A 23,405-nucleotide genomic window follows, 5' to 3' on the forward strand; every position below is an offset into this window, starting at 1 on the left:
GAGGGGAGGACAAGTAACAAGGGAGAGGAGAGAAGAAAGGAAAAAGGATGAGAGAGAGAGATAGGAAGGAAGGAAGAAGAAAAGAGAGGGGTGAGGAAGAGGAAAGGAGAAAGATGGAAAGTTTGCTGCGCCAAGAATGAACTACCCAGCAAGGCTGAATGTCCTATTCCAGGGAAAAAGATGGGACTTTCAATGAACCAGGGGAATTTCAAATGTTCCTTTTGGAATGGCCAGAGCTGAACAGAAGGTTTGATCTTCAGATACAGGACTCAGGTGAAGCATGGAGATTGGAGGAGAGGGGGCAAATATGAGGGACTTAATGAGGATGAACTGCATGTATAGAAAAATGATACTGATAATATTCATATGAACCATCTCAGTTAACAGAGCAGGTAGAGGGAGCTTTTATAGTTGAAGCACAGGAGAAAGCTGAATTCGAAGATAAAATGGTGTAAAAATGGAGTCAATAGGAAAAAAAGGGAAATGGAATGGGAGAAAGAAAAAGGAGAGGGGGAATAGTCCAAGATATTTCACATAATAAGATTTTTTTATTACAATGAGCTATTGCAATGATATGGAAGGGGGGAGGCAAGGGGGAATGAGGGAAACTTTGCTCCCATCGGAGATGGCTAGGAGAGGAAACAGCAAATATACTCAATGGGGTATAGACATCTGGAAGGAGGGGGGAGCAGGGGGAAGGGGTGGGGATGTGAATAAAGGAGGAGAGGATGGACCATGGGGGGAGAGTGGTCAGATATAACACATTTTCTTTTTTACTTCTTGCAAGGGGTTGGGATTGGATGGCCAGTCCAGGACCATAGGGCCAGGTGGATTCTGGGCCTAAGGGGTGGTATAGGGGCTCAGGGCTTCTTGGCCCCAGGACCAGGGATCTGTCTGCTGCGACCCTACAGCAGAGTCAGAGTGAAAGGAGAGAGAAAATATAGTACATGGTAGTGGAGAAATATGAAAGGAGGGAGTTGCGATCAGCAATGGCAACGTTGGAAAAATATGGAAGTAACTTTTGTGGTGGACTTATCATAAAGAATGTGATCCACCCACGACAGAGTTGTTGGTGTTGGAACAAAGACTGAAACACATTTTTTGTTATTATTATTTGGGGGAGGGTGCAGGGCAAGTGGGGCTGGGTGGCCTGCCTGGGGCCACATAGCAGGGTGATCTTTGGGTGTCTGGGGCTGGATTCGGACCCAGGTGCTCCTGGCTCAAGGGCCAATGCTCTGTCTGCCACCCAGCCACCCCTACTATTATTACTATTTTATTTTATTTTGGGTCTTTTCCAGTCTCCTTCTGACCCAGACTGGTTATGAGACCCTGAACAAGTCCATTCACTGACCTATGTGGCAAAGCCTCCAGCAAGACTTGCTCATGGCTTCTCATGTGGTTCCTTCTTTGGACCAATTTTTTCAACTGTTCCTCTTGGTCCCTTCCTCTATCCAGTCCCATGGCACTGTCAGCGGGATGTCTCCCCAAATGGTAGGAGAAGGTTCCAGACTTTGGAGGTCCCTTCTTGAGCCAAACTAACAAACATCCAGATTCTACTGTGGAAAGTGCATCTCCAACGGGCTGGCCACATTGTTCCAAAGCCTAATGCACATTTGCCTGAAGGACTGTTTTAAAAAGAATTCAGATAAAGCAGGTGGCCACCCAGGGGCCAGAAGAAGCAAATACAGGGCCACTCTCAAGGTTCCTCTGAAGAGCTTTGGGATCCCTTGTGAAGACACAGGAGATGCTGGCGCATGACTATCCAACATCAAAGAAGGAAGCTGCACTCTGACAGCAAAGCAGAATGACTGTAACTCCAAAGCAATGGAGACATTTCTAATCCAAATGTTCACGTGGACTATTTGTGCCCAAGCTTTGGTAGAGCTTTCTGAGCTTGTATTGGTCTCATCAGCCACAGTTGGACACCCTGGCCATTAACCCTAACAGTCATTTGCCCAAAACCTTCACCCTAAAGTGAATTCAGTAGTCAGGACAGGACTGATCAAAGGGGAGACCCAGGGGAGACAAAGAATAAATGACCACCAAGGGGAACAAAAAAGTATCCTTCCAAAGCATGGTGAGTGTGAACCTTCAGACCATTAGAGAAAACAAGGGACATCTACAGATACTATCTAACTTGCCAAAATCAACAAACCCCAAACACTTTTACAGACTTCATCCTACAGAGGACGCACAATAAGAAGGCAGGAGCTGGGGGGGGGGGGGGGGGGGGGCCGGCTAGGTAGAGAGCATTGGGCCTGGAGTGAGGAGTACCTGGGCTCAAATCCGGCCTCAAAAAAAAAAAGGCAGGAGCTGCTGCTTCAAGGGAGGCCTGAATTTGGAGCAGCCAAGATCTAGATTCCAAATCCTGATTCAGATGCATACTAATTGGGTGACCCTGGGTACTTAGCCTTTTAGCCTCAGTTTCCTCATCTGTAAAATGAATGATTTGGCCTAGAAGGTCTTTTCAGACCCTCTCCTTACTTCTTACATCTAGGATTCTAAGAACTCTCTCAAGTGGACCCAATCATTATTATTCCCCAATTTTTAGATCATGGAATGGGGCTGAAAGATGTCAGGTGGCCCTGGGTCAAGTTGTCAGAGGCAGGGCTAGAACTCAGATCTTTGGGATGCAAAGTGCAGCAGATATTCTCTGCCTCTAGAGCTGAGGAACCTCATCTATTTACCTCATTTTTACAGGATCTGAATGTGAGAGAGTTCTGGGTGACTGGGGCAGGAAAACACATAGCAGCTTAATGCAGCCTCTCTATAGAAGTCCTGGCTCCTTGGGCTTTTCAACAGGTCACCAAGAACAACCTCTCAAAGCTAGAGAAGTCTCAGGGCAGCTAGGTGGCACAGTGAATATAGCACCAGCCCTGGAGTCAGGAGTTCCTGGTCATACAGTCACTAGCCATACAGGCTGGATTTGAACTCAGGTCCTTCTGCCTCCAGGACTGCTGCTCTATCCAGTGTACCACCCAGCTGCAGAGAATAAAAAGCAAGCACAGTAGAACCCTCTCTCACCCGAAAAGGTCTGAGATCATAGACTCACAGCTCCCTCTTAATGTGGCCTAAGATCAAAGTAGTTTTTTAATAAATTATATTTTACTGTCAGTCTATACTGTGAACTCCTATAGTTTGTAAACTATTAAATGATAGCTCTTTTTCACAGGCACAATCATTTATCCAAGCCTGACTTGGGTTAGATCACATCCCTTCTGGAGAGCTCATTTGAATAAAGAGAATTCCCATTTTAGTGGCCTGAGAACTCCCAAGGAAGGGTGGGGAGGTTACTGATGATGGGCCTGATGGCTCAAGCTAAAAATTTTTTATGGTACTTTTAAGTATTAAATAATTGTTACAAATACATTTTTCTTCTGTGACAATGCATATGAGGCATTAGTTTTGTTTTAGCCGAGATTCAAAACCTATGTACAGAACAGATTTTCATATTTGTTCAACATGCTCTGATCATTCCAATGTTTCTTAATCTATCATCAAATTGTTTCCAAAGCACCAGAAGAGTTTATTATTTGAGCAAATAGAGCTCAAGCTGAGCACCAATAGATGGTGTCAAAGTTTAAATAAGTTTTCAAATCCCTATGTCTGGTAAAGTCTGATTTTCTTCCTATTATAAGGAATGGAATGTTATCTCTCATTATGTTAATTACAAACTCAAGACAAATGATTAGAAAGCCAGTCTGAACCTCTCAATACCTTAAATCCAGGAAAAAATATCTATGGATCCTCATTTAGACAAAATAGCATTGTCTGAGGAGTAATTATGCAAACTAACAAAATGGCCAAGGAAATTGAATGTTTTCCTTATCTTTGGTTATATATAAATATCCTGGTCTCCCTCTGTTAGGGTGTTCATCTTGGATAGATGCTCTCCATCCCTAGGTTTCTTGGTAAATCCTAGAGAATAAAACTTCATGTCTAACATTTTTTATCATTTTTTCACCCTAAATTATTAAGTTTTACAAAGGTCAGGTGTGTGTGCATTTCCTCATTTGCATTCTGTGTATTGTGCCAGGAGCTCCCTCATTCTATCATCCTATAATCTTACCTGTTCAGCTAGGTAATCACATGATCAAGATCCTAATTATGCTTTTTTAAACTTTTATAGCTATGATTTTAATTTAGAGCTCTGAGGGTCAAAAGTTATCACAAGCATTTGATGAATAAATCTAAAGTAACATGACTATGGAAGTTCACAGCCTTTTTTTTTTTGAAAAGGAATTTGAGGAACAAAAAACATTGGGAACCACTGGCCTAGATGAACTCTAAACATCTTACATCCATAAATGCTGCTTGGCATTGTTTGTTTAAAATTTTACCTCTATGTAAATGTGTAAAGGCTTGCTCAAAGTCACACATCTCTAAGCTGGGGGGTGGGGGAAAATCAAACTCAGGTCATCTGACAAAACGTTCATTCAGTGCCCTTTCTATCAAAAGCCTGCTCCAATTCAGTTCATTTCATGACTCCCCAGCTCTCTAAGGCAGGAATGAAAATGGTGTGTAAGTCTGGGGTAAGATGACTAAAGCAGATGGAGAGTAGTGGAAATCAAGTTGGGCAGCAAGGTGGGGCTAGTTAATTGGGATGGGATGAGGGGGAGGACCCAGAACGTAAGGATAAGATGTTCAGATTCGATCAGATAAGCTAGAGAAAGCACCATTATGAATTCATAAGCAGGGAAGGGCTATGAATGAAAGCAGTGTTTATGAAGATAATTTGGAATTCAGTACACAGGATGAGGAGGCTGTATAACAATGGAAAGGCAGTTAAGAGATGATAAGATAAGAATTCATGACCAATGGAACCAGGGAAATGAAGGAAAGAGAAGACCAAGACCACTTTAAAGTTCTGAGAGACCCACCCTGTAGCTCGAGTTGGGAAGGGGAGTCAGGTTAAAAGGAAAAGATCAGCTTAGAGAAATGGAGTCATTCAGCAGAGAAATCAAGTGCATTTTGGTCCTGTGGGTGACTGAACAGAAAGCACTGGTCTAGCGTCTAGCAGAGGCAGGATAAAGCAGATAATTTGGGGAGTCATTCAGCAGACTCCCATCTCAATCCTTGGCAGAGGTGACAGGGTGGGTCCAAGAGTGTGGATATTTTGTGCATGTATTGTCCGTTCTTTTAATTGTCCAGTTGGTGCCTTTTTCTGTTGTTTTTTTTAATCTTGAAATTCTTTGTTTAAAAGGAAGGATCTCTAGGAAAGGGAGGGATACGGGGGAAATTAAGGTGAGAGAAATAATAATAATAATAATAATGAATATATATATATTTAAATGCTAACTTCCTGAGGGCAGGGACTGAAGCCCTTAATCCTCTCCACATCCACAGTGGCCCACCTAGTTCCAAAGGAGTATATTGGAGCCAGTGGGAGACGGATGTTAAGGGCAAAGTCAAAGCAGCAACTACTGGTTGCTAAGGCACTAAGGGCCCAAAGACAGACACTAATTCTTCTAGTATAGGGTGGATGGAAGCCAACTTCAGAGCAAGTTACAATGTGACCACCAAGAGGCAAAGGAGCTCTAGGCCTACTTGGGCACTCAAAGGTCAACTTCTCCAAAGTTCTGTCCTGCTCTCTGCCTCTCTCCACTCTCCTCCAAAAATGTGTGGGGAAATTGGATCCAACGCCCAGCTTTTTCTACAGACCAGGCTCTGGGAATGGAGAGAAAATGCAGGCAGGAGCTGACAATTGAATGAAGGCTAAAGTATGTATGGGGGGTGGGGGGGTGGGGGTGGGAAGAGGTGGGGAAGCCGGGCAAGGCTGGGAGAGCCCACACAAGGTAACTTCGGAGGGAAAAGCAGCAGCAGGAGGGACATGCTGGAAAAGGCAGCATGGGAGTGGAGGGTTGGAGTCCAAGGGTCCTCAGAGAAGAGGAAGGGTGCATGAAGGGCCAGGTTAGGATGAGTGCCAATTTATCTTTAATGTCTAGCAATATTTTTTTTTTTTGCAGAGGCAACTGGGGTTAAGTGACTTGTCTAAGGTCACACAGCTAGTAAGTCAAGTGCCTGAGGATGGATTTGAACTTAGGTCCTCCTGACTCCAGGGTCTAGAGGTTTAACCACCTGATTTTTGGCCTCCTAGCAGCATTTAAACCTTTTGGTCCTATTCTGCATCACTCCCTGATAAGCACCCTCTCGTCAAGCCCCAAACATTCCATCTCCCACAACCACACAGGTAAATAAATGCATTCTTTCCTCCCCACAGCATCTCCAGTTTCCTTCCAAGCCCAGATGGGAAAGGGGAGGGAGCAGTTCTTCCCCTGCTCCAGCCAACTGAAAAACTGAAGTTCTCTCAGTGGATGTCGCCTCACTCCAGTCCCCCATGGAACATTAGCCCCCTTGCAGATACACAGAGATGGTGGTTTAATTTTTGAGCTTCTGTACCTCCAGTACATCATGGACCCTTAAAAAATGTTGGCTGATTTTCATTCAGTGTACAGCTGGACAAGGAGAAGAGAAAGGACGGCAGGATAGATTGTGTGGCTCTAAGGTCTTGTCCTGATCTGATTTCTAAGTTTGTACTAAGGGGCAAGAGCAGAAGAAATGGGTGGTGGAGGGGAAAAGAATGCCTCTTCTCTCCCCCCCCAGGGAAGACTTCACCAGGACCAAACTAGGGCCAGACAGCCCAGTCAGCTCTCATCCAAAAGGAGGGATGGTGACAGTTTCTGTTTGGCCTCTCCCATAGGAGGCTGGCCCGTGGGTGAGGGGCTATAATTATTTTTCTAAAAAAGAAAGAATTAAGCAGCCACCCAAAAAAGCATCTGACCCATGGCAAAGGCCAAAACCAGGCCTGAGCTACTCCTGATCCCTCAGCCATTCTTTAGCTCCCAAACACTCCACAAGTCTTCATTTTGGGGTCATTTGGGGTCCTGAGCCCCTTTCAGTCCTGCACTGTGATTTGGAAGGGACTTTAGGTTCCAGAGGCCCGAGTCAGTGCTGGATAAGTTCCAGTGTTGAATGGCCTGGATGAAGGAACATCTTTGGTCATCTAAGCACCAGGTCAGCTAAGATAAGCCAGCTCATTATCTGGATCTTGTGCTTACAACAAGGGAGATTGCTTACCAAGTCAAAAAGAGCTTGAAATGCCATTGGGAGCACGTCCACCGACATCAATAGAACATGGAACCCTGAAATAGTCATTTATACAGAGTTCCAAGCTGCCCCAGGGGGTGACTGCTCCCATGGGCCCAAGCTCAAGGAGCCCTCCTTTCATCCTTAAGTTAATGCAATTCCAAAGCACTGTTGGCTCCCCTGTTATGTGTCAGATCCTAGGGATAAGAGACAAAGAAACGGTTCCTGACCTCAAAAAGCTTACATTCCAGTGTGGGAGAAATAGGGGAACAGGAAGGAATGACAAGGTGCTCTGTCTCATTAACAGAAGGAGGACCTCAGAGGGCACCAGGGAAGGGTAGGGAAGAGAGGGACAGAGCAGACATAGTTAGGGAAGAGGGGGGAGCAGGGAGCAGCAGCTGGACCCTCAAAATCAAATACAGAAAGGCAGAAATATTAAATGTATCATTTTCAAATCATGATGCAGTAAAAATTACATGTATGGGCCACAGAACGATAGCCTAAAAATAAAGGACCTAATTTTAAAGAATGCGTGGATCAAGCAACAAATCCTAGAAATAATTTCATCCAACTCAATGACAATAAAACCTTACATGAATGAAGTAGCCAAAGAGGAGATCAATGAATCAGGTATGCAGCTGGGAAGGCTAGAGAAAGAACAAATTTAAAAATCTCCAAACACCAAATTAGAAATTCTGAAAAATCAAAGAATAGAATAAAATTGAAAGAAAATAATAAATAAAACTAAGAGTTGGTTTTACAAAAAAGCCAATAAAATAGATAAATCCTTGGTTAATTTGAAAATCAAATTACTATGAAAAAAGGTGAATTCAACATCAATGAGGAGAGAAAAGTAATAATTCAGAGCTAGTTTGCCCAAAGGAATGTCAATAAATTTGACAATCTAAGTGAAATGAATGAATACTTATAAAAATATAAATTGTCCAGATTAACAGAAGAGGAAATTAAATATTTAAACTCCATTTCTATAAAAGAAATTGAATAAGGGGAGGCTAGGTGGCACAGTGGATAGAGTACCGGTCCTGGAGTCAGGAGTACCTGAGTTCAAATCCAACCTCAGATACTAAATAATTACCTAGCAAGTGTGACCTTGGTCAAGCCACTTAACCCCATTGCCTTGCAAAAACCTAAAAAAAAAATAAACTAAAACTAAAGAAATTAAACAAGCCATCAATGAAATCCCTAAGAAAAAAATCTCCCAGGGCCAGATGAATTTACAAGTAAATTTTACCAAACATTTAAAGAACAATTAATTCCAATTCTATATGAACTATTTTAAAATGAAGGCATTCTCCCAAATTCCTTCTATGACATCAATATGGTGCTGATACCTGAACCAGGACTGATAGAAAGGGAGGGAAGGAGAAGGAGAAAGCAGAAAGAAAAGGAAGAGGGGTTGAGAGAAGCGGGGCAGATTGAGGGAGGTGATATTCAGAAGGAAGCAGTGGCTTCCCAGGAGGTCAGAGAAACAGGCACTGTGAGTAGAACCAGGGTTGGCAAACTTAGGGCAAGAGTAAAGACAAGGGGCTCATAGGAGGACCAGAGCTGAGAATGGGCACCAGAGAGCTCCACCCTGGGGCAGCAGACAGACTAAAGGCATTGTGTCCTACCAATGGAAGGGTGATGGATCACAGTTGGAGTCTTCTTGTCATGAAGGCCAAGGAATCTACCACCCTTTCTCTAATGCCAAAGTCATCCATATAGACGAACTCTAATTCCAAGTCTACCCCCAACTACAAAGTCATGCCTCAGTTCGCCTGGGGTCCCTGATGACACCAAATCTATGCTTCCCCATTATTTTATTCTGCATTTTCTGAGGACATTTTGAAAAGCTTTGACAGATGCCTTCCCCTGCTTATGAGAAAGGGCAACTGGGCACTGAAGTCCAGGCTCTGCCAACTATGGGTCATCGGACTGGCTCCTCTGTCACTGCAGTCAGAGGCAAAAATCACTTGGCAAGTGTCCTGAGTTCAAATTCACCCTCAGACACTTTCCAGCTGTGTGAACTTGTGCAAATCACTTAAGTCTGTTGGTCTCAGGTTGGTTTTCTTATCTGTAAAATGAGCTGGAGAATGAAATGGCAGACCATTTCAGTATCTTTGACAAGAAAATCCAAAGTGGAGTCACAAAGAGTCAGATGAAACAGCAAGGTATCCTGAGATTTGAAGCCTTGCACAGCAGGCATGGTCCTCTAGTAGGAAGAGTGAGCTCCTGAAGCACCATCTCAGCCCCTCCACTTCCTATCTGGGGGACTGAACATGTCCTGAACAAGGAGAGGCTTGGCCTAGATTGCTTCTACCCCTAAATTGATTTATCCTCTACCTGCTCTTTTCCTGAGGTGGGGCAGGAGGGGGCCTGATGCAGGGAAGGGGAAAATGTCAAAGAGTTGACCTCAATCCCTGAGTGTAGGCAGGCCAGCTGCCCAGAGCCAGGACGCCCTGGGAAAATGAAAGGGAAGAGGTGGGGTGGGACAGTAACAGCTTCACATTCCTGAAGAAGAGGTCCTGTGAGCCATGGGGTGGCATGGGGAGACACTTCCCAGCACTCAACCAGCCAGAACTAGGGATCTCTCTTGCAGGCATCTCCAGGCTCCCCAAAGGGAAGGCTCAGAAGGGCCAGGACTTGTCATTTTAAAAGAGCAATTCTGGGTTCCTATTCCAGGTCTGCCAGCTCCCAGCAGAGTCACCAGCTAAGACCAAAGCAAGTTGTTGAACTTCTGAGGCACACCAGGCTCATCTGTAAAATGGGGCTAATACCTCCCTTACCCAGAACACAGGTGAGGCAGAGAGCTTCCAGGGCCGGATTTTCCAGATATCCAAGCATTCACGTCTGGGCAAATCCTGAGACCAACCACGTGTCTGTCATCTCCATAATTAGCCTGGAGGGCCACCTGGGCCTGCTCAGCTTTCTGCCAGCCTGGCAGCCCTTCCCCCACCCACCTCCAACCTGAGGCCTCAGGAGGTGCCTTCATCCTTCACACTGCAGAGTCCAATCACTTCCCCACAGTTCCTGGCAGGGCAGGAGGGGTAGGGGGAGAGAAAAGGCTGCTCAATCATCATCATGCCTGGAAACAATGTCAAGTATCCTTGCCGAGGCCAGACTGGGCCAGGTGGTGACAGAAAACCCATTTCTCAACATTGGCAAAGCCCTCTACAGAAAGGGTGAAAAATGGACCCTGGTTGCCCAGAATCTCCAGTTCTCTTATCTGCTCCTCACAACAATCCCATGAAGTATCTGCTGTTACTGTGCCCATTTTGTAAATGAGGAAACTAAGGCTGAGATTGTTTGAGGAAGGATTTGAACTCAGGTCATCTTCCTGACTCCTAGCCCTCTTCCCCATGGCCCTACCCTTCAGCCTGGGTGTCATTCACAAATCATTTCCTCTCACCTGGGTGCTTCACCTACACAACCTTTGCTTCCCTAGACACAACTCAGAACATTGAAGGTCAAGTTTAAGGATTTGGGCTACAGACTAATTACTCTGAAGTCAGCTAAAAGGGGCCCAGGGGGACCCTCAATTCCAGGGAATTTTGAGGAACAGAGTTAGGAGTACTATTGCTTGGGGTGGGGGCACAGAACATCACCAGGAAGTGATGGAGGTTTTGAGAAAGATGGGCCTGTATTAGAGGTGGCTTGGGATCACAGAATTCCCAAGCCCTTTAGTTGTAGGACTGAGCTAGAAACCAAGAGTGGCCCTGGCATGGGTTGGCAGGAATGAGGCAGGGGTAGAACCATCTCGAGCAGCCTGGTCTATATGTCTGGCTATTAGGGGAAGACAAGGAAAAGTCAAAGAAAGAGGGCCCTCTTCTCCCTCCTCACGCAGCTGCCTGAGCTCCTGGAATGACCTGCTCCAATGAGTCTTCCTGCTTTCTGGCCCCATCCCACTTTTTTTTTTTAAACTAAGGCAATAGGGTTAAATGGCTTGCCCAAGGCCACACAGCTAGGTAATTATTAAGTGTCTGAGACTGATTTGAACTCGGATCCTCCTGACTCCAGGGCCAGTGCTCTATTCACTGCGCCACTCAGATGTCCCCCCATCCCATTTTCAAGCACCCCACATCTGCCAGACCAATCTGGGGAAACAAAGGCCAAATCATGTTTCTGCTGCTTACAAATGGACCCAGCTGCCCAGCACCTTCAAGCCCCTGGTAGTCATAGGCCTCTAGTCCCTTCTTCCTCACCTCATTCTCACTTGGCTCCCTCCTCTCTATCTCTTCCACACGGACCCTCTGCCCCCTGGACATCATCTCTAGTCTCCAAATGAACTCTGCTAGGGCCGGCCCCTCCTAATTCTTTTGTAAAAGTCTCTTCTATTGTATATTAATGCAAGGAAGGGTTGGAAAGGAAGGTGTCTGGGAGAAAATCTGTCTCTGGAGGAGAAATCCTTGCCCCCCCACTACCTAACCCCTCCTCTTGGGTGGCAGCAGCAGGGAATGAGCCCAAGGTCAGGGGTGAGGATGTGGCGGGGAGGGGGGGGGTGCTAGGCTGCTTTTTTTGGCAGAAGATTTTGCTGCATCAACACAACCACTAATGACAGAGAGGAGCCTATGGGAGGGGTAAGAAGGGGAGGTTGAGTTTCAAAGACAACAAGGGCTGCTGATGCCAATCTACTTCAGGAAGTGTAGACAGCCGAGTAGCATCTTGGCATCAGCTTGGCAGAAGGCTCTGCTTACCAAAGGCCCTGCCCCTTGAAGAGACTCAGTTCTGGCATCAGCTGAAAATCTATGCCAGCATGTCCTCTACAACTGTGTACCCCAAGAATCATCCCTGCCACTGGAGCAAATATGCCTCCACTGCCCCAGGTGAACAAATCTCCAGGCTCCAAGGCTTAAAACAAAGAAAGTCTGAAGGAAGGAGGTCTCTTCCAAGCCTGCTCCAGACCTCCTGGATCAGGTGGAAAGAAAGGGGTATCAAAGGCGTCAGAATTTGAGAGGTGGAGAGGAAGCAGCCCAGAGAGCTTGTGACTCACTCACCCGAGTTCCCACAAAACTGCCATATTAGAACAGCTAGGTGGCACAGAGAAAGAAAGCACTAGCCATGGAGTCAGAGAGACCAGAGTTCAAATCTGACCTTTAGACACCTATTAGCTGTGTGACCTTGTGTAAGTCACTTAACCCTCATCTAAAAGCTGTGGATAAAAGTGGAGAAGGAAATGGCAAACCACTCCAGTGTCTTTGCCAAGAAAACCACATAGCTAGTTGGTCCTCAGGGTCACAAAAAGTTGGCCAAGACAGAGTGCCCGGAACAACAACAGCCGTGTCTCCAGTTGGCATGTCCAACCACCCTTACCCAAGCACCAAGGAATTTCAGAGCTCAAAGGGAGCTCAGAACTGTTCTCCAATCTAATCCCCTAAGAACTTTTCCAAGGTTACATCCAACTGAGTGGCCTCCAGGCAGGCCTCAACCCATAAACTGGCTCCTCGTCCCTAATCTAGAGCTCCAGGCCCTCTTTGCCAGTCTTCTCCACACCACTGTTTCTTAGATTAGCTCAGATAAGTATAGGGCCAAGCCTATTAAGTTCATTGATATCAAGACTTTGCAGATGGGGAAACACCCTCTACCAAAGCAGGTTGGCACCCTCTCTGCAACTAGTCTTAGCCTAGTTCTTTTCACTTCAAGGATGGCTCAGATCAACTCTACCATGGCTGTCTTGAATCAACATTGAAGAGAGCCGAGTTCTAGGATTCTGTGAAAGGGAGCTCCAGCTCACAGGTGACTTCTCCAGCCCTGCCCTCTACCCCTCAATGTGACTGCTGACCAGAAGGGGAAACTGGGCTCTTCTTAGGATTTGGATCTATCTGGAAGAAAAGGCAGCATCCCACCAGCCCAAGGGGCCAGGTTGGGGGTTCTCTATCCTCTCCCCACTCACATTGAAGCCACACCCAATGGGCTCCAACAAGGCAACTTCACAGAAAAAATGAGGTCTTTGCAAAAAGGAAATCTATTTTCCTCTATTCAAGTATCATTTCTTCTAAAGAAGAAAACATGAGCTTCCTAGAACCTGCCTCAAGACCACCACAAGGAACCCTACTGCCTCAGTTAGAGCCCCCATCCCCACCTCCATGACTGTAGGGAACTTATGATTGGGCCTCAGTTTACTCATCTGTAAAATGAGGGGGTGAGCCTAGCTGGTCTCCAAGATTCCTTCAAGTGGGAGCTCTGGGGTGCTAACCCTGCACAACTCTAAAAGCCTAAATGAAATTGGGTTAATGTGAAACACAAATGTCCACATACAACTTTGGATGAATGTTGAAAAGCTAGCATGGCATGTAATTGGAAAAATAAAATTGGGTTTAAACTGGGGGGAGGTGGGGAGAAGATGGCAATTTCCCTCATCTCAGCACTGGAACAGCAGAGGATAATTGAACCTTCTGATTCAAAGGCCCTGAGTGCAGAGACTTTGGAAGCCACCAGATGAATCCAGAAGACAAAGGCCACTTCTGCAAGAGGTAGGGCTTCCTCCAGCCCAAGAGGGAATGCAAGGCCTACACCAGCCTCTGGCCAGGTCTTCTTCCTACAAAAATGACCCCTCCCTCTGAAAGCTCAAGGATGTTCCCAATGCAAGATCAGTCTATGCTTTCAGCTCCAAAGGGAGCAAAGTCCTAGGGTTGTGAGTGAACTTGAAGCCACCAAGTGCAACTGTTTCATTTTACAGAAGAAGAAACTGAGGCCATCCTGGGATGCTCAGGGATCCAAAGTCAGGTTTCAGACCAAGGTTGTTTCCACTGCACCAGACTGCTTTCCCCTCTCCTACCTCTAGATGTGACCAAAAGAATACTTGGGGATATAGTCAAAGGGTCTGGATCAGAAAGCTGGGTGACCTTGGGTAAATCACCCAATCTCACCTGCCAAGTGAAAGGGATGGATCCAATGACCTCATTTCTCAAGTTAACACAACAGTTATTTAACTACTAATAGTCAGGGCACTTTGATGGGTGCCCTGAGGTATAATCCTGAGCCAGGCTGCATTCTTTGAGATCCAGGGTCACCCGAGCTGAAAAAAAGCTGCATTCCAAAGCCTCCTGACTGGGGACAGAGATTAAACTAGTCATCAGGGTTCCCCATCACTAGGAAGAATTCATAAGAATATGCCAGTAGTCCTACCCACTGTTTCACCTCCAAAATATTCAATACAAAACAATGTCTTATTGAAGATACATGGAATATTGGTTAATAAGGAAATCAAGTGAATTTCCTCTAAAATTTCCCCCATCACCTTGATCCCACACTCAAGAATTTTGGCTACATGATTACCGGATCCCAAGGGTTTTACTGACTAATGAGTTGGGGTAGTGCTAGACTAGCCGATCTGAAATAGATTACTGAAATGATCTGATTAGAGGCCACACTCTATTCCCCAAAGGATCTATCATGGTGGATATCACAACAATTTCCCCCTTTTCCCTTCCTGAGAAGCTCTTATCCATCTCTTCCCAGGAATCTTCCACAGGGAGGTCACCTTGTATGCTGAGGAATCTTTCTCTGAATACATAAACACTACATGGGATACCAATGGCAATGGACAGCCCCATCCCCTGGCCTATAACTTTTTTTTTAGGTTTTTTTGGCAAGGCAAATGGGGTTAAGTGTCTGACGGGATTTGAACCCAGGTACTCCTGACTCCAGGGCCGGTGCTTTATCCACTACACCATCTAGCCGCCCTTGGCCTATAACTTTTACAAACACTGGGCCACTCCAAAGTGCACCAGTAGCCTGAACCAGATTCAAATATAAGTGGGAAAACATTTACAAAGCAAGTAAAAATACAAGAGAAAACAGATAATGTTAATATGTGGTTTTCTAAATTAATCTGCAGCTTGCAGGGTTGGGTGCAGATTATTTCATGGCCCCACTTCTAGAGGACTTTGCCACCATTTGAAAAGGGGCTGGGCAAGTGCTTTCATTAGGAGAGGCGCTTCTCTGGATGTTTCAGTCTGTCTCCCAGATCAGTACTCCATTCACTAATCATGCTGCATTAAAAATAGAATAAAATGATTCTCCTCCAAATACCATTTATTGTGAGAGTTCACAAAATGTTTCTCCTTCCATTGGAGGGATTTTTGTCATCCTATTCTTGGTTGTCCTGGAAAGCTTGGAGTCATTTAGAGGCCAAATGTGGCCCTTCCTCACTGTCACTAGTGGGTAACCTTGGGCTAATGACTTTCCTTGGCTGGGATCTCATTTTCCCAAGCTGTAAAATCTGAGGATTAGCCCTAGGGCCTCTCCTGAGGCTCCAGAGGATGTCTCAGTGGCCCTCTCAGACCATACTGCCCAGACTGTCCCACCTTGAGACACAAAGGAGAGAAGCCATCTTTAGCTCAGTCCAGCAATCAGATTTCCATAAGGCCAATTGGGATGACTAAATTGGGAAAGCTGAAGCGAGTCTAGGATTCCAAACAAACCGAGTGTGAGCCCACACCAGCTCAGCAAGGAATTTTGGCTGGCTCCCCTCATTCCTGAGCCGGAAGCCTCCAAATGAGGAGGTTTGGTTGCCATGCCAGGCGTGCTGGGCATGCCTCGGAAGGAGACGGCTGTCATTCCCTCCATGTGAAAAGAAGATTCCAGAATTGAGAACTCAGCTTATCACCAAGACAGCAAGCTGGGACCTTTAACCCCACCCTCATCTGAGAGAAGATGGTCTGGCAGCTAAGCCTCAGGACTTCAGAGGTTGCCCAGTGCACCCCCCCCCTTAAACCCAAGGGCAGCCTCCTCTTAGGTGTAATGGAAAGAGTGGGACCTGAGTTCAAATCCCAGCTCAGCTACTTACTACCTATGGGACCTTAGGTTAGTCATTTCCCCATTCTGAGTCTCAGTGTTGTTCATCTGTTAAAGGGGTAGTGGTGTTGGGGAGAGAGATCAGAAGGCTGCTGGGGGTATTTCTAGCTCCAGATAAATGATCTTGTGACTGAAAAATCAACTAAGCTTCTGGTGAGAAATGAGAGCTGGACATTCCTCAGACCCAATGGAGGACAGACAACTGAAAGCCATCCATGGGAGCTGCCAAGGAAGAATGCAGTCCATGGAGGTCAGCCAGTTGCCGGGGTGGGGGGGGAACACTTGACCACCTGAACCAGTGTGTGTGTGTGTGGGGAGGGGTCCCTGCTTCTGAAGCATCGAGCCTGCTTGGGGTGGGCTTTCCCAGCCATGACTCATGCCCCCCCCCAGTACTCTCCAAGTCAGTTAAGTCTCCAGAAACAGATCAGAGGCAAGAAGCTGGCAGATAAAAAGCTGGGCCAAGGTGATGCCAAGTTACAGACACCCCCCCCAACTCTAGCTCCCACTGAACCCTGAGTCAGGGAGGGGCTGGCCATAGAGCACAACTTTCCCAGGCAGAATCTCTTTAGCAACACCAATAAACCAACCTCCCTAAGCACAACAAGAAGACCTAGAAATTACCATGGCCCAGTCCAAATGGGGAGCCCTTAATCTGACCTCATTAACAACTGAAGAGGGAAGATGGAAGGGATTGAGAGGAGGAATGGGAAGAGTGAGAAGGGAAAGAGAACAGCCCTGGGAAGGAAGCACTACCAGTAACTCCATTTTACAGATTAGGAAACGGATACTCGTTGAGAGGTTAGATCACACAGCTATAAACTTCAGAAGAGGGGTTTAAATCCTTGATTTCTAGATCCCAGGTCCAGCAGTCTAACCTCATCACACAGATCAGGTAGCACCAACCTCCAGGTTGGATAACCAAGCACCCACAGGTATTAAGGAGCTGGTTCTTGGTTTTTTTTGTTTTAGAGGGAGTACACGGAGGCAATTGAATTTACACTTGGGGGGAGAAGAAGCAGGATTTTCTCCCTCCTTCTCAGGAGTAAATGAAACCCGTGATAAAGAAATAAATTCTGTGATACAAAGAAGACCTGGATTCCAATAACATCAGCACTCCAACACTAGCCTCTCCTCCCATTAGCATTTTCTTCACACCATAGAAAGGTATAAAGAACAAGTGTTGGTATACCCATTTTTACAGATGAGAAAAGACTCAAGGACTGAGATTTAGCCAAGATGACGTAGGGAAAAGAACCACAATTCCAAATCCAGGTATAGGGTCAACAACTGACACACTCCCACCTCCCATGTTAAGCTTTGCAAAGTATTCAATGACTGCAACAGGACCATTTGCTCCTCCAACAATCCTGCAAGGTGAGTTCATAGTACAGATATCAATCTCATTTTAGAAACAAACAGGCTACAAAGTGAAGTCACTGTTGCTGACTCAACTGTATGCATACAGGACCCCCTAGCAATTAATCATGCACATGGGGAGGGCAAAGGCTTTCTGACCACCACTCAGTGAAGACAAATTTTTGTTGAAAAATTTTTTTTTTAAAAAAAGGTTAAATGGCTTATGTATTTTGAGTGGAGTATATGTACCTGAGCAGCATTTTTTTTAATAAATAATTTTATTACCCCTCCCACTTATTTGTAAAAACACTCACTCTCTCATCTTTCTTCCCCCATTTAACTCCGTCTTTCTTCCCCCATTTAAATTTGTTTTGATTGAATTAATGACATGAAAGGGAGTATAGTAGAATGGAAAGAAACTGGTCTGAGAGACCAAGTCCTGAGCTTCGAGGACCCTGGACAAGGTCCTTCACCTGGGTAATTCTGACCCAGGAAATGATGACAATCTACCTCACTAGGGGCTTGTAAAGTAACTGCTTTGTGTGTTCTAACACATTAATTAAAAATATGCTACAACTCTCCTCCTATAGTCAAGCTAACAGAGACATGGCAGGCAGAGGATGAGAGTCCCAAACCTGGAGTCAGAGTTCAAATCCTGCCCCAGATGCTTAGGAACTGGGTGACCCTAAATAAGTCATTTAATCTGCATCAGTTTCTTTATCTGTATAATGGGGGTAATAACAGCACTTTCCTCCCAGAGTTGTGGGGTCTAAATGAGTTGATATTTGTAAAGTCTTCTACCGACTACAGAAATGATCATGATTAGAAAGGAATAGGTGGGAAAAGGGGTGCAATAATGTCAGGCTGATGTCAGGTATTTTAGGTATTCACTGTCTTGAAACAGCAGTGAATTAAAACCTGAGGAAAAAGTAGTCTACCCCTCCTATGCTCTGCTGGGTCAGGGATGAGTTGGTCCAGATTGGAAAACCTTTTGGAATCATAACTCAAAATGACTCAACTATCTCTTTGACTCAGGAATCTAGAGGTCACATGCAAGCCAAAGAAAAGACAAAAGTCCATTCACACCAAAATATTAATAGTAGCCCCTCCTTTTTTTTATAGTAAACAAAATAGGTATTCAGGAATACCTATTCAGGAGGCTACAAGAAATGAGGGTATTGTGAATATAATGGAAGTATTTCTGGGTTTTAAGAAATGGATATGAAGAATTCAGAGAAACCTGGGAAGACTTGTATGAACTGATGCTGGGTGAAATAGGCAGTTATGGGAAAACAACACATACAGGAAAAAAACACCACACTGGAAAGATTTCCCCACTGCAATCAATGTAGTGACCACAGTAGGAGCTTCTTCACTTCTTAGTTTATGACAGAATTCTGACTTCAGCACCAGCATGCTAGTGAAATTCACCCACCACATCTCTCCAGAAAGGTGGTGGCCAATGGGGCTGAATGCAGCAAACACATCCAGACTCATGTCATATGTTGACTTGTTTTGTTTACTCAAACTTGTTTCTTTTAGAAAGGGGAGGAAGAGATGCAATGGAAAACAGTCTTTTTTTTTTTTAAAGATTATCACTAAACTTTTTAAGGCAAAAAAGAGACCTTTTCTGGTGAGGGAACCAATTAGTCCCCTGTTGGGATAAAAAGACATGTGAGTTAGAGATCTGTCTCCTCGGTCACCTCTCTGAGGACAATGACACTCCAATTAGACCCACAACAGTCCCAGAGACTTTGAGTCTAGAAGAGTGTGGGGATGAACTCTTGGGAAAGTCTGAAAACTGGACCAGAGGTGAGGAAGGTGGGGCTATGTGGAGCCAGGAGCTAGGGGAGCAACAGTCCCAGTATCCTCTGCCCTGGTCAGTCACATCTGGAAATCTATGTTCAGTTTGCAAGGAAGAATGATGAATCTGGAGGCCATCCAGACAGTGGGTGACCCAGGAACTAACTCTTTGAGAAGAAAAATCAGCTCAATGAATAGAGAAAGTTTAGTGAGGGTGGAGAGAAATCAGCAGGAATAGCCATGGGCTGCTGCCCTCAGGTGGCTGGAGGGAGGTGGGTGGTCTCATTCTGGAGCAAGAGGTCCAAGGTAGAGGGAAGCAGATTTCAAATCAATTCAATAAAAAAGAACAAGCATTTGTGGAGCATCAACTGCATGCCAGGCTATATGGGCTCTGGGCATCCTAAATGAGCCCGTGGCTGTCCTCAAGGAGCTGACATTCCAATGGAAGGGGCTCAAACTGTCCTCCCAGATGCAGACTGAGGCAGGATACTATTAGTCCCTTTTACGGATAAGGAAGCTTAGCTCAGAGAACCTCTCCTCAAGATGAAGCATGGAAATAATCAAAACTGACCCAAACTGCATGGGCATTCCTTGCAGGGCATGAGTTCTCTGTCACTGGTAGCATTCAAGAGAATCAAGGACCCTAAAACAGACCTAGGGGAGGACCCTCACTTTCCAGAAGAGGAAGGTGGAGTGGAGGGAGGACCGGGTGAGTTGGTTCCAATTCGCACAGGGGGCAGGGAGCCCAGGGAGATGTGAACCAGGTCTTGGCCTCTGGAGCCCAGGCTGTTTCAGTCCCACTGCACCTTCTATCACGGAAGGCCAAGGGGGGTGAGGGCTGGAAGGGGTGCCCTCCCAGGCCCCTCCTACCATCTCTCACTCTAGGAGATAAAGACTAAAAATAGAGAGGGTATAAATACACTGGACCGAAACAGAATGGAGGAAGCGGGTGGTTGTCGTGCTGACTGGCACGGTCTGGGCACGGAAGGGCAGGATGAAGCAGAAGTGTAAGACTGATGGGGTCGCTATGGTCAGGAAGTTCCTCCAAGTGTTTGGGGTGACTGGCGTGTGCCCCCAAGCTGTACCAAATCTGAGGCAGCGTAAGGCAGGGGCTAAGTAGGATGGCCCTGGCCATAGGGTCTAGAGAGTTTGGAGGTAGGGCCGGAGAAGGCCAGGGGGCTCCATCGGAGGAAAAGGTTAAGAGGAAGCAAGTGTCTAACTTGGGAAACCATCCAGGGGATGGCATCTGGCTGGCCAAAAGGAACAGCGGGGGACTGACTGGGAGATCCGGCCCTGGGGAGGAGTCGGGCAGAGTGTGAGGGTGAGTCTTTGGAGCTGGGCAAATGCCTTGCACTTGATGGTCACCACAAGGTGCCGTTAATAATCCCATTTTACAGCTGAAGAAACTGAGGCGGTTTGAGGCCCCGGCCCAGGTTCACCGAACTGCTCCGAATCCAGGGCCGGCGCCGGGGCCTGACCTCGGGGTGACTTGTCCCAAAGTTAGCCTGACGTTCTCGGGGCCCAGGAGGGCTCCCGGGTCTCCTCCCCCTTCTCCTCCCCTTTCTCCTGGGCTGACATCCAGGTGCGCTGAGTTCAGGCCCCGAGCAAGGAGGGCACTGAAGCTCCTCAACAAATGCTTGTGGGGTGGGGGTGGGGGCCGCAGCCCATCGGCGGAACCGGGGAGAAGGGAGTCCTGCGGGGGGTCCCGGCACCCCGCGGGCTCGGAGCCTTGGCTCAGGCCTGGATGTCGGGGAGGCGCGGGGTGAGAAGGCTGTCGGGGCGAATGGGTCAGCCAGGCCGGAGTGTCCGAGTTCAAATCCCGCCCCGGAGGCTCGGCGCGAGCCGTGTGACCTTGGGCGAGTCGCTGCCCCCCACTGCGGCCCAAGTAACGGAAGAGCCGGGTGGAGGGGTCCCGTGGCGCCGCGGGTGCCCCCCGGGAGGAGAGGGAGGGGGCCCGGGACCCCCAGGGTGCCGCGGCCTGGAGTGCGCAAGCGGCCGGAGCCCGGAGCCAGCCTGCCGCTGCCGGGGGAAGGGGGGACCCGGCCAGGACCCCCGCGGCGAGGAGCGTCCCCCCGACCCGCCTGGGCTGGGCTGGGCCGGCCTCCTGGGGCTGGTCGGGGCGCCCCGCCGCGCTGTGCCCCGGAGGGGCCGAGGCCCGGGCGGATCCTGCAGGGCACCGCGCCCCCGGCCCCCGGCCCCCGGCCCCGGCCCCCCGCGCCCCCGGCCCTCCGCGCACCTCCTTGAGCTGCTCCAGCTCGCCCCCGGGTGTGTGCCCCCCGCGCCCCCGGCCCCCCGCGCCCCCCGCGCCCCCCGCCCCGCGCACCTCCTTGAGCTGCTCCAGCTCGCCCCCGGGTGTGTGCCCCCCGCGCCCCCGGCCCCGCGCCCCCGCGCCCCCGGCCCCCGGCCCCCCGCGCCCCCGGCCCCGCGCCCCCCGCCCCGCGCACCTCCTTGAGCTGCTCCAGCTCGCCCCGCGGGTGTGTGCCCCCGCGCCCCCGGCCCCGGCCCCCGCGCCCCCGGCCCCGGCCCCCCCGCGCCCCCCGCGCCCCCGCGCCCCCGGCCCCGGCCCCCGCGCCCCCGGCCCCCCGCGCCCCCGGCCCCGCGCACCTCCTTGAGCTGCTCCAGCTGGGCCCGGGGTGTGTGCCCCCCGGCCCCGCGCCCCCCGCGCCCCCGGCCCCCGGCCCCCCGCGCCCCCGGCCCTCCGCGCACCTCCTTGAGCTGCTCCAGCTCGCCCCCGGGTGTGTGCCCCCCGCGCCCCCGGCCCCCCGCGCCCCCCGCGCCCCCCGCCCCGCGCACCTCCTTGAGCTGCTCCAGCTCGCCCCCGGGTGTGTGCCCCCCGCGCCCCCGGCCCCGCGCCCCCGCGCCCCCGGCCCCCGGCCCCCCGCGCCCCCGGCCCCGCGCCCCCCGCCCCGCGCACCTCCTTGAGCTGCTCCAGCTCGCCCCGCGGGTGTGTGCCCCCGCGCCCCCGGCCCCGGCCCCCGCGCCCCCGGCCCCGGCCCCCCCGCGCCCCCGCGCCCCCGCGCCCCCGGCCCCGGCCCCCGCGCCCCCGGCCCCCGCGCCCCCGGCCCCGCGCACCTCCTTGAGCTGCTCCAGCTGGGCCCGGGGTGTGTGCCCCCCGGCCCCGCGCCCCCCCGCGCCCCCGGCCCCCGGCCCCCCGCGCCCCCGGCCCTCCGCGCACCTCCTTGAGCTGCTCCAGCTCGCCCCGCGGGTGTGTGCCCCCGCGCCCCCGGCCCCCGGCCCCGCGCCCCCCCGCGCCCCCCGCGCCCCCGGCCCCCGCGCCCCCCGCGCCCCCGGCCCCCGCGCCCCCCGCCCCGCGCACCTCCTTGAGCTGCTCCAGCTCGCCGCGCACCGTCTCGTAGTCCAGCTCCAGCTCCTCGTAGTGCAGCTTGAGCTGCTGCTTCTCCTCCAGCACCGCCAGCCCGTACTCGGCCGCCTGGATCTTCTCGCGCGTGGTCTCGGCCAGCTCGTGGCACAGCCGCTTCAGCTCGGCCCGCAGCCACTCGGGCTGCGACTCCATCACCAGGCGCGCGTACTCCTCCTCCTCCGCGGCCCCCGCCATGGCGCGGGGCGGGGGGGGCTCCGGGCGGCCCTCGGCTCAGCCGCCCATGCCGGGGCTCGCGGCCGGCCTGCCTCGCCTGCCTCGGGTGGGCCGCGGAGCGCTCACACCATGCCGCCCGGCCGGCCTCCTCAGGCCCCGGCCCTGCCCTGCCCGGCGCCGCCGCCGCCGCCGCCGCGTCTGCCCAGAGGGAGCGCCGGCCCCGCCCCGAGCGCCGCGGCCCAGGCGGGCCCCTCCCGGCCCCGGCCGGCCCCGGAACTACGAGGCCCAGGAGCCTCCGCGGCCCCGCCGGAGGTCCCGCCCCTCTCCCCGGACTCGATTGGGCGGCGCGGGGCCTCGGGGAGGCGGGCCGAGCGGCTTCGGGGGGCGGGCGCTGACGTCACGGAGGGCCGCGGCGCTCCCGCACGCCTCGCACTTCCGGTCTGGAGAGCCGAGCGGAGCCGAGCGGGGCCGAGCGGGGCCGAGCGGGGCCGAGCGGGGCCGAGCGGGGCCGGGCCGGCCGGGGCCTTTTTTGAAAGGAGAGGGGGCGGGGCGGGAGAGGCCCCGCCCCCGTGACGCAGCGCCTGCGCCTGCCCGGCGGCCAGTGGGGGCCGAGCGCCGGGACTAACGGTCCGCCGGGCGCCGCGGGGCGGGGCTCCCGGGGGCGGGGCTCCTCCGGGAGGGGGCGGGGCTCCAACGGGAGGGGCCGGGCTCGGGCCCCGGACCCCCCCCCGGCGGCACGTGCGCAGGAGCGCGCCGTCCTGCCCCTCCCCCGCCCCCTCCTCCCAGAAGGGGAGGGGCCCGGCCGTGTCTCTGACCTTGACCGCCCGGC

The 23,405-nt window shown here is 50.5% G+C and overlaps 1 protein-coding gene across 2 annotated transcripts in view; it reads right to left on the minus strand.

Moving 5' to 3' along the window:
- BICD2 (BICD cargo adaptor 2) overlaps nucleotides 1–22,612 on the minus strand; it is a 79,988-nt gene extending 57,376 nt beyond the window's left edge. For both annotated transcript variants that reach the window (XM_074199193.1, XM_074199192.1), the window contains exon 1: nucleotides 22,358–22,612. In XM_074199193.1, the coding sequence (XP_074055294.1) occupies nucleotides 22,358–22,597 (240 nt within the window). In that variant the 5' untranslated portion in view covers nucleotides 22,598–22,612. The remainder of the gene's footprint in view (nucleotides 1–22,357) is intronic.
- Nucleotides 22,613–23,405: the final 793 nt, after the last annotated feature.

The sequence above is a fragment of the Macrotis lagotis genome, chromosome 8 (genome assembly GCF_037893015.1).
Source record: "Macrotis lagotis isolate mMagLag1 chromosome 8, bilby.v1.9.chrom.fasta, whole genome shotgun sequence".
In the NCBI taxonomy this organism is placed as follows: Eukaryota; Metazoa; Chordata; class Mammalia; order Peramelemorphia; family Peramelidae; genus Macrotis; species Macrotis lagotis.